General features: G+C 39.6%; 1 protein-coding gene across 3 annotated transcripts in view; it reads right to left on the reverse strand.

The window, feature by feature from the left end:
* The window catches only part of FAAH2 (fatty acid amide hydrolase 2), a 228,966-nt gene that overhangs the window by 194,431 nt on the left and 22,685 nt on the right, over window positions 1–11,850 (reverse strand). For all 3 annotated transcript variants that reach the window (XM_025372131.1, XM_025372129.1, XM_025372128.1), the window contains exon 3: window positions 5,841–5,977. In XM_025372131.1, coding sequence (XP_025227916.1) covers window positions 5,841–5,977 — 137 coding nt within the window. The remainder of the gene's footprint in view (window positions 1–5,840; window positions 5,978–11,850) is intronic.

Here is an 11,850-nt window from a genome sequence, read left to right on the forward strand (position 1 = left end):
TGTGTCTTGGAGTTGCTCTTCTCGAGGAGTATCTTTGTGGCATTCTCTGTATTTCCTGGATTTGAATGTTGGCCTGCCCTACTAGGTTGGGGAAGTTCTCCTGGATGATATCCTGAAGAGTGTTTTCCAACTTGGTTCCATTTTCCCCTCACTTTCAGGGAGACCAATCAGATGTAGATTTGGTCTTTTCACATAATCCCATATTTCTTGGAGGCTTTGTTCAATTCTTATTCCTTTTTTTCCTCTAGACTTCTCTTCTCGCTTCATTTCATTCATTTGATCTTCAATCATTGATACTCTTTCTTCCAGTTGATCGAGTCAGTTACTGAATCTTGTGCATTTGTCATGTATTTCTCATGTCATGGTTTTTATCTCTGTCTGTTCATTTGTGGCCTTCTCTGCATTGATTATTCTAGTTATCCATTCTTCCGTTCTTTTTTCAAGATTTTTAGTTTCTTTGCCTTCGGTACGTAGTTCCTCCTTTAGCTCTGAGAAGTTTGATCAACTGAAGCCTTCTTCTCTCAACTCATCAAAGTCATTCTCCGTCCAGTTTTGATCCATTGCTGGCGATGAGCTGCATTCCTTTGGACGGGGAAATGCGTTCTGATTTTTTGAATTTTTTGAACTCCCAGCTTTTCTGACCTGCTTTTTCCCCATCTTTGTGGTTTTATCTGCTTTTTGTCTTTGATGCTGGTGATGTACTGATGGGGTTTTGATGTGGGTGTCCTTTCTGTTTGTTAGTTTTCCTTCTAACAGTCAGGACCCTTAGCTGTAGGTGTGTTGGAGATTGCTTGAGGTCCTCTCCAGACCCTGATTGCCTGGGTATCAGCAGCAGAGGCTGCAGAAGATAGAATATTGCTGAACAGCGAGTGCTGCTGTCTGATTCTTGCTCTGGAAGCTTCATCTCAGTGGCGTACCCTGCCGTTGAGATGTGAGGTGTCAGTCTGCACCTTGTGGGGGATGTCCCCCAGTTAGGCTACTCGGGGTCAGGGACCCACTTGAGCAGGCAGACTGCCCCCATAGGTGGAGTCTACAGAGACAGGCAGGCCTCCTTGAGCTGCTATGGGCTCCACCCTGTTCGAACTTCCCAGAGGCTTTGTTTACCTACTTAAGTCTCAGCAATGGCAGGCACCCCTCCCCCAGCCTTGCTGCTGACTTGCGGTTAGATCTCAGATGGCTGTGCTAGCAATGAGGGAGGCTCCATGGGCATGGGACCCTCCCGGCCAGGTGTGGGATATAATCTCTTGATGTGCCGTTTGCTAAGACCCTTGGTAAAGCGCAGTATTAGGGTGAGAGTTACCTGATTTCCCAGGTGTTGTGTGTCTCAGTTTCTAAATGGATTCCCTTCTCCCTTGAGCTTCCCAGGTGAGGCGATGCCTCGCCCTGCTTCAGCGCTCACTGGTCAGGCTGCACTAGCTGACCAGCACCAATTGTCCGGCACTCCCCAGTGAGATGAACCTAGTACCCTAGTTGAAAATGCAGAAATCACCTGTCTTCTGTGTCACTCGCACTGCGAGCTGGAGGCTGGAGCTGTTCTTATTTGGCCATCTTGCTCACACCCCCTCAGTCTAACTTATTTTTGAAAAACAAACTCTTAATTTCATTTATCTTTTGTATAGAATTTTACGTCTATATTTTACTAACTTCTTTAATTTTAGTTATTTCTTTTCTTCTGGTGGCTTTGGAATTGATTTTTTCTTATTATTATAGTTCCCCTTGGTGTGATGTTATATTGTTAATTTGAGATCTTTCCAACTTCTTGAAGAAGGATTTAGTTCTATAAACTTTCCTGGTAACAATGCTTGAGTGGCACCTTAATGACTTTAGTAAGATGTGTCACTATTTTCATTAATTTTAGAGATTTTTTTTTGTTTTCTTTTATTTCTGCCTTAATTTTGATGTTCACCTAAGAGTTATTAATCACTGTCTTTGATTTATGCCTTAATTTCAATGTCCACCTAGGAGTTTTTCATGAGAAAATTGTTTAATATCCATGTATTTGTGTAGTTTTGGGAGATCTTGATATTGATTTCTATTTTTATTTCACTCTGGTCCAAGAGTGTGCATGGTAAGATTTAATATTTTAATTTATTGAGACTTGAAGTCTGACTGACCATGTAGAGTATGCTCCATGTACAGATGAGTTGAATGTATATTCCATGGTTTTTGGGTGGAGTACTTTGTAGATGTCTATTAAGTACAATTGGTCAAGTGTTGAGGTAAAGTCCTGAGTTTCTTTTGTTAGTTTTCTGCCTTGATGATCTGTCTAACACTGTCAGTGGGGTTTTGAAATCTGCTACTATTATTTTGTAGCTGTCTAAGATTTTTCTTAGGTCATGAAGATTTTTCTGTGAATCTGAGCACTCCAATGTTGGGTGCATACATATTTAAGATGGTTCAGTCTTCTCGTTGAATTAAAACCTTTATCATTATATAATGCCCTTCTTTGAATTTCTTGATTGTTGTTGGTTTAAGATCTGTTTTATCTGATAAAAAGAATAGCAACTCCTGCTCTTGTTTCCTGTTTGCATGATAGATCTTCCTACATCCTTTCACTTTGAGCATGTGGGTACCATTACATGTGAGATGGGCCTCTTAGAGAAAACAGATGGTTGGGTCTTGTTTTTTCATCCAGCCTGACACTCAATTTTAACTGGGGCATGTAGCTCATTTACATTCAAATACGTGTGATTTTATTCAAGTCATGCTATTAGCTGTTTGTTATATAGACTTGATTGAATAGTTGTTTTATAGTGCATGCAAGCTATCAGCTTGAGTGTTTCTGTGACAGCCGGTGTCACTCTTTTGAATCCATGTTTAGCACTTCCTTAAGGGCCTCATGTAAGGTTGGTCTAGTTGAAAAATATTCTCTCAGCATTTTCGTGTCTGAGAAGAATTTTATTTCTCCTTCATTTATGAAGTTTATTTGCGAGGATATGAAATTTTTGGCTGGAATTTCTTGTCTTTAGTGATGCTGAAAATAGACCCCTAATATCTTCTGGTTTCTGCTGACAGATCTACTGCTTGCCTGATGGAGTTCTCTCTGCATGTGACTTAACCCTTCTCTCTAGCTGCCTTTAAGATTTATTTATTTATTTATTTATTTATTTATTTATTTATTTATTTTTGCATTGACCTTGATGAATCTGATTACTATGTTCCTTGGGAATGGTCATCTTACATAGTATGTGGCCACCATTATCTGTACCACTTTGATTTGCATGTCAACCTCTTCACCAAGACTGGTGTCAACTTCTTCACCTCAGATATATTTTCCAATTGATTATTCTCTCTCCTTCTCTCTTGAGAATGCTGATGAGTCATAGGCTTGGTTTTCTTATATTATTCCATATTTCTTGGAGTTTTCTTTAATTTCATAATTTCTTTTTTCTTTATTTTTGTCTGACTAAGGTGATCTGTGAAAACAGTATTCAAGCTCTGGGATTCTTTCCTCAGCTTGGTCTATTCTGCTGTTAATACTTCCAATTGTATTATGAAATTCTCGTAGTGAGTCTTTAAGTTCGAGAAGCTCTGTTTTGTTGTTTCCTAAAATGTCCATTTTGTCTCCCATCTCTTGGGTCATTTTACTGGATTCTTTGGATTCCTTGGATTGGATTTCAACTTTCTCCTGAATCTCAGTAAGTTTCATTGACACCCACATCCTGAAGACTGTGCCATCTCAGTCATTTCAGACTGGTTAAAAACCATTTCTGGGGAGCTACTGGACTTATTTTGAGGTCAATAGGGACACTTGGCTTTTTGGATTTCCAGAGTTCTTGCACTGATTTATTCTAATATTTGAGGATTGGTATTTCTGTAACTGTGGTGTAAGTCCAGTATAGTTAGTTGGCTATGTTTGTGGATCCTTTCAGAAGGCCAGTGTTCTGTATAGGATTTTTTTTTTTTTTTTTTGTATGGAGTTTTGCACTTCTTGCCCAGGCTGGAGTGCAATGGCACAGATCACTGCAACTTCCACCTCCTGGGTTCAAGTGTTTCTCCTGCCTCAGCCTCCCGAGTAGCTGGGACTACAGACGCTTGCCACCATGCCCACCTAATTTTTTTTTTTTTAATTTTAGTAGAGACGTGGTTTCATCATGTTGGCCAGGCTGGTCTCAAACTCCTGACCTCAGGTGATCCATCCCCCTCAGCCCCCCAAAGTGCTGGGATTACAGGCATGAGCCACTGCACCTGGCTTCTGTAGGATCTTTATGTGTGTTTGAATTCTTGCACTTGGTTTCACAGGTGTATATATTAGCCGGATGACTGACTGGTGTTGTAGTTTGGGCTGCAATCCAGTAGATGAAGGGTTTAAGAGTAATGGCCAGTAACTAGGTTAATACCAAGCTGTGCAGCTCTTTTGTATTTCCTTTAGCATGTGGGCATGCTATTGAGTTGGGAGAGCAGAAAGAGATAGCACCTCCCTCACCAGATCTGCTCCTGGGATTTGGGAGTGCCCCCTGTGATCAGTGGTGCTGCATTGGCATTTCTTTTGTTAGCTATTCTGTACCACCAGCCCTCTCGGGCAGGGGTTGCAGCAGAGAGATATGCCACACTCTATGGACCCACCCTGTGGAGTCTCATCTGGCCCAGGAACCCATGCATCTCTCACCTCTCAGTGTTCTGGGGTTGGGAACTCCTCTCCAACTTCATTACTGTCCACAGATCTCTGCTCCTTACTCTCAAGTATCATGCTATAGCTCTGGGTGCACATAACTGTCCCTTAGCTGGGGTTCGGATCTGCCTGTGCTAGGGGATCCAATATGCTCCAGGCTAGCTAGGAAAGTACTCAGGTGCATCAATACACTGAGGCTGGGCTGCAAGGGTTGTTATGTGCACCTGCTCCTGCAAAGCAGCTAGGCATGGATGCTGGGAGAGGCTGACAGGCAGTAAAGCTTGCAGAGCAGATGCACCTCAGTCCCGTGAAGAAGCTGGCTCTGCTCTCTCTTGGGTCAGAGGTCACCTGGCCTGCACCTCCTCGGAGGAATGGGAAGCCCTGGGGATTGGTGCCTATGGCTACTCTCAGCTGGAGCTGCCCAGAGTACCAAAAGCTTCCAGGCTCCAAGCCCTCTGAAGGCCTGTCTCTGCCTCCTCTCCGTCAGATCTTCCTGCCAGCTCGTATACCCATGGGCGACAAGGGGTACCCTACAGCTAGGATCCCAGAGATTTCCGGTGAAGGTGAGGCCTCAGTTCCTTCACTGACCCCTTTCGCAGGAGCCATTTAAGGCCAGGTTTCAGTTATTGATTTTAAATCTTTTTTTAAATATATATTCACTGAAAGCCATACATTTCCCTCTAAATATTAATCTAGTTACATTTCATAAATTTTGTTATATTATTATATTTTTTCTTTCAGTTTAAATGTTTCCTTGTGATTCATTTCTTTGACCTGTGGGTTATTTAAAAGTATGTCGTTTACTTTCCAAATATTTGGGATTTTCATTTACTTTTGAGGCTAGCAGGAAGTTACAAAATAAGAACTGTATGACAGAGAAAGCACAGGTCTTTATCAGAATCCAAGTTTGGCTTTAGCCAAACTACTTTAGGGTCATGAGCCTCAATTTTCTTATCTGAAAAATTAGATCAATAATACTATTCTTATAAGTTTGCTGTGAGGATTAATGGATACTGAGCATAGTGCCCCCATATGCCATACAGAGCTAACAGGATGACCATTATCATTTTTCCCAATGGAACTTGCTGAATATTTCCTCTCATTTCAAAACTGAGGAAGCAGCATGAATTAGTCCTTCACTTTTATAACATCCTTTTTAGTTTATAAGTTTAGAAAATGTAGCAACTTGTGAATTAAACTCATGTAGCCAAAAATAAAAGAATAGTACCTTGTAGCTGGAAAGCTTCCTTGACTGTCAAAGGAACCCCAAGGAAGGGCCATTTATTTTCCAGGGTGGTTTCATCTTCCTGCTTCTCTGCAAGCTTTTGATCTACAGCATGAGCCTCCTTCATTGCTTCCTCAAACCTAAGAAAAAATAAAACAATGCAAACTTTAACTACATAAACAAGTCATCCGACCAACTTTATTAAAAGAATACCCATATCAACATGTTAATATGTAATCAACATATTAAAGTTAATGTACTTGTCAAGAGCCTTATAAAGTTGACCATTTGAGCCAGTGATTCTCCTTTTAAGAATCCATCATAAGAACAGTAATCCAACCTAGCAAGAATTATCCATACAGAAAGCTGGTCATTGCATCATTATTTATATTAGAAAAACACATAAAATCTCCCTGTCTCCAAATAAATAATTATAGATATCTACAACAGACAACTGTATGGCCAATAAAGGTGGTGTTGCATAAAGGCCATAAACAGACACTTCTCAAAAGAAGTCATTTATGCAGCCAACAATCATGAAAAAAAGCTCAACATCACTGATCATTAGAGAAATTCAAATAAAAACCTAAATGAGATACCATCTCGCACCAGTCAGAATGGCAATTATTAAAAATCAAGAAACAACAGATCCTGCCGAGGCTACAGAGGTAAAGGAATGCTTTTATACTGTTGGTGAGAATGCAAATTAGTTCAACCATTGTAAAAGACAGTGTGACAATTCTTCAAAGACCTAGAACCAGAAATTCCATTTGATCCAGCAATCCCATTATTGGGTATATACCCAAAGGAATATAAATCATTCCATTATAAAGATACGTGCACATATATGTTCATTGCACCACTATTCACAATAGTAAAGACATGGAATCAACCCAAATTCCCCTAAATGATAGACTGGATAAAGAAAATGTGGTACATCTACACCATGGAATGCTATGCAGCCATAAAAAGAAATGAGATCATATTCTTTGCAGGGACACGGATGGAGCTGGAAGCCATTATCCTCAGCAAACTAATGCAGGAATAGAAAACCAAACACTGTATGTTCTCACTCATAAGTGGGAGCTGAATAATGAGGACACATGGACACAGGGAGGGAAATAACTCACACTGGGGCCTCTCAGGGGTGAAAAGAGCATCAGAAAAAATAGCTAATGCATGCTGGACTTAACACTTATGTGATGGATTGATAGGTGCAGAAAACCACTATGGTAAAAGTTTACCTTTGTAACAAACCTGCACATCCTGCACATGTACCCCAGTACTTAAAGTAAAATAAAATAAAATAAAGTGGTGTTTCCTAAAAGTTTTACTGCCCTTTGGAAATTCCTATAATGTAATGTCATTTAATGTAAGTGAAAAGAGAAGGTTATAGCAGTATATTCCCAGTATAACCTCAATCATGTGAAAATCGTAGGCAAAACATTAACAGTGAATAACTACTCTTTTGGTGCTATGATTACAGGTAATTTTTTGTTGTTTTTTGCAAATGTTCTATAACGGACATAATTACAGCAATTTCCAGAATGAAATACAATAAGTCAATATGTCCAAAAGAGCATAGTTTTAATGTATGTGGTAATACAATCACTAAAGTATGCAATTCCAGTGTAATTTCTCAGTATCTCAAATATTAATTCTTGAAAATGAAATGTAAAATCCTCTACATAACCTTTCATGTGACTTAAAATAACTTTAATAAAATATCTTTGGGCTCAATAGTAATAGTAATTATGTTTATTACTTCAAAAATATACCAAGTATAAAAAAAAGAATATGATAATGTCTATGCTTTTAAGATGAATAAAAATTAAGGCACTCTCATTTCCTAGTTTTGTGAACTATGCAAGCTCTTTTATTTCACTGGATTTTAGTTGCTTCAATTGTAAATTGGGGACAATAATATCTACCTACCATGGCGGTAGCGAGGATGCATTGGGAAAATGAATATAAAGAACTGTTGGAAGTTCCTAAAAAGAAGGATTTTTTACTGTAATGTGTATATGACAATATGCTAGAAATGGAGGAGACAGGAGCTATAGAGCATGCCAGCATAATGATCATAATGATATTTAACAATTAATGATATATGTCAGGTATTGGGCAGTACTTTAAATATTGTACAGTCAGTTAATCCTGACACTCATGTGATGTCATAAACAACCTACAGAATGGGAGAAAGTATTTACAAACTATGCATCCAACAGAGATCTAAGATCCAGAATCTATAAGGAACTTAAACAATTAAACAAGCAAAAAACAAATAACCCCATTTAAAAGTGGGCAAAAGACATGAACAGACGCTTCTCCAAAGAAGATAGACAAGCAGCCAAGAAATATATGAAAAAATGCTCATCATCACTAATCATCAGAGAAATACAAATAAAAACCACAATTAGATATCCTCTCACACCAGTCAGAATCGCTATGATTAAAAAGTAAAGAAACAACAGATAGTGCTGAAGCTGCAGAGAAAAGAGAATGCTGATGGGAATGTAAATTAGTTCAGCCATAGTGGAAAACAGTTTGAAGATTTCTCAAATAACTTAAAACAGAACTACCATTTGACCCAGCAATCCCATTACTGGGTATATACCCAAAAGAAAATAAATAGTTTTACCAAAAAGACACATGCATTTGTATGTTCATCACTATGCTATCACCATAGCAAAGACATGGAATAAATCTAGAAGCCCATCAATGGTGGACTGGATAAAGAAAATTTGGTGTATATGCATCACGGAATACTACACAGCCATAGAAAGAATGAAATCATGTCCTTTGCAGCAACATGGATGCACCCAGAAGTCATTATCCTAAGCTAATTAACACAGGAACAAAAAACAAATATCACATTGTTCTCATTTCTCAGTGGGAGCTAAATACTGGCTACTCATGACCATAAAGATAGCAACAATAGACACTGGGGACTAATAGATGGGGAAGGGTGTGAGCGAAGGAAAGTTTTGAAAAACTGTTGGATACTATGCTCACTATCTGGGTGATGGGATCATTTGTATCCCAAACCTCAGTATCACACAATAGATTCATATAACAAACCTGCACATGTGCCCCTTGAATTTAAAATAAAAGTTGAAATTATATTTTTTAAATGTGGCTAATGCAATATGTTTAAAGTATTTTGACATATTTAGTTAAATAATATGTACTATTAAAATGATTCCACCTTTTTCTTTTCCCTTTTTAAAATACAGCTGCTAGAATATGTAAAATTGCATATTGCCTCATAATTTATTTCTATTGAACAATATTAATCTAGAGAGAGAATGCATAGTCTTGTATCTCAGCTCCACTATTTACTGCGTCTTCTCTGGAAAATTACTTAACCTTTCTGTATTTCAGTTTCCTCATCTGTATAATGGAGCTAAACATAATTACCTCATAGAATTGCTGATATTATTCAATTAATTACTGCATTTGTAAAGCACTACAACAGTACCTGGAACACTGTAAGCACGCAAGTGCTAACCATCACTGATATTACTATTTGTATAGCCTTTGTTGTCTGAGTACTACTGCCCCACCGATAGGGGTAAAAACTCTGCTGTCATAAAAACTTAACTGTCATGCATATATCCCTATTGGTGGGCCAGCAGTACTCAGAGAACAAAGGCTATATATATATATATACACGCACACACATATATAGTACATATATATAGTGTATATATATATGTAGTGTATATATATACTGTGTGTGTGTGTGTATATATATATATATATAATATGTGTGTGTGTATATATATGTATATACACACAAGATGCTGCTAGTCTAGGTATATTGGACACCTGAGCCGAGTGAAACAAATAAAATTATCTCTTTCCCTAGAGGTTCAACCAAAAGAAAGAAGGACTGGGGTTGGTTAGAACACATTAATGGCAGGGCTCTAAAATGAAGGCCCACAAATCTCCCACTTTTGAGAGTCCAGAGTTACATCAGTCCCTGAACTTCCCAGGATCTAGCTGTTCAAATGTTTCATAATTTGTAAAATTGTGAGGATCTTTATGATTATTGGCCACACTACTACCTTTTTACACCCATAAGCCAGTAAAAGTACAATTCTATAGCAATGAAAAGAATCACTGTAAGCACAGCCATTTAGAAACTATAAACATTTCTGTGTGTCTATAGCTAGTTACAAGATAGTGTCATTACCATTTGTAGAGCAAAGGCCAGCACTCTACGTGTTAAACATTCTGGGGGCCTTGCAGGTACATACTGTCTACCTGGGGAAAAGGACACTTTTTGCTTTGCTTATATCCCATCCCTCACACCTTGGCTGCACAAAAAACAGCAGAAGGGTGTGAGGTTGAGGTTACCCACTTTCCGGAAATAAAAAAGCTTTCAGTTGCCAATTCAGAAGGAATTGGGAACCTAAGACCAATATTTCCAATAGGTACAAACTTGGAACCTCAGTAAAACACTCACATACCTAAGACTGCTAGTTACTGAAAGCTTCCCTGGATGTGAGCCTCATCCAAGGCAAAAGGGCCTGTAGCCTTATGTTTAGGAAACATCAGGAAAGAAAACCTTGAGACACAGTGTCCCTGTCTGCAACCTGTCTGAGGAAAAGAGTACCCAGAGAGATAGATATCAGATGGGGTAGCAGCTGAAGGAGAAAGTCTGTGATTAGGAGGTGAAAATAACTCAAAAAGTTGGACTGAACTAGAAGGGACCCTTCAGATGAATAGCAAAAATACCCAAGTGGAGTAAAAAGGAAGTTACATGTGGGAGAATGGCACAAGATAAAGTTGAAAAACTAAGGTGTGCCAGATTACAAAGGGCCTTTACGTGGTGTTCTAAGGAGCCTGGATATTGAAATGTTTAAAGCAGGAAAGGGGCATAATCTCTTTAGTGATTTACAGATATCCTTTGGCTTTTGCAAAATAAAAAGTATGGGGAAGGGAGGGCAAAACTAGAAACATAAAGATTACTGCAGTAGGCAAAGATGATGGTGATTGGGACTAAAGAGATATCTGCTGAGATAGAGAATAGTAGAGTTATTTAGGGATGAGAATTTGAGAGAGCTATTTAGAAGAAAGAACTCATATATAATAGAAGATTAGAATGTGGGGGGATGAAGGAATTTTTTTCCAGTTTTTCTGGCTTATGGTAGATGGTAATGCCATTTCATGAGTTTTATTTTAATTATTTTGACTTTTGGTGCCCATGGGACTTCCTAGTAGAGGTGTCAAGTAGGTAGATACATATATAGGAATTGAGCTGTTCAGGGCGGAGCAAGATGGCCGAATAGGAACAGCTCCAGTCTCCAACTCCCAGCGCAAACGACACAGAAGACCAGTGATTTCTGCATTTTCAACTGAGGTACTGGGTTCATCTCACTAGGGAGTGCCAGACAATCGGTGCTGGTCAGCTGCTGCAGCCCGACCAGCGAGAGCTGAAGCAGGGCAAGGCATTGCCTCACCTGGGAAGCGCAGGGGGGAAGGGAATCCCTTTTCCTAGCCAGGGGAACTGAGACACACAACACCTGGAAAATCGGGTAACTCCCACCCCAATACTGTGCTTTAAGCAAATGGGCACACCAGGAGATTTTATCCCACACCTGACCGGGAGGGTCCCACGCCCACGGAGCCTCCATCATTGCTAGCACAGCAGTCTGAATTCTAACCCAAAGGCAGCAGCAAGGCTGGGGGAGGGGCGCCTGCCATTGCTGAGGCTTAAGTAGGTAAACAAAGCCACTGGGAAGCTCCAACTGGGTGGAGATCACAGCAGCTCAAGGAAACCTGCCTGTCTCTGTAGACTCCACCTCTGGGGACAGGGCACAACTAAACAACAACAAAAGCAGCAGAAACCTCTCGAGAAACAAAAAACTCTGTCTGACAGCTTTGAAGAGAGCAGTGGATCTCGCAACACAGAGGCTGAGATCTGAGAAGGGACAGACTGCCTGCTCAAGTGGGTCCCTGACCCCTGAGTAGCCTAACTGGGAGACATCCCCCACTAGGGGCAGTC

This window comes from Theropithecus gelada, chromosome X, assembly GCF_003255815.1.
Source record: "Theropithecus gelada isolate Dixy chromosome X, Tgel_1.0, whole genome shotgun sequence".
NCBI lineage: Eukaryota > Metazoa > Chordata > Mammalia > Primates > Cercopithecidae > Theropithecus > Theropithecus gelada.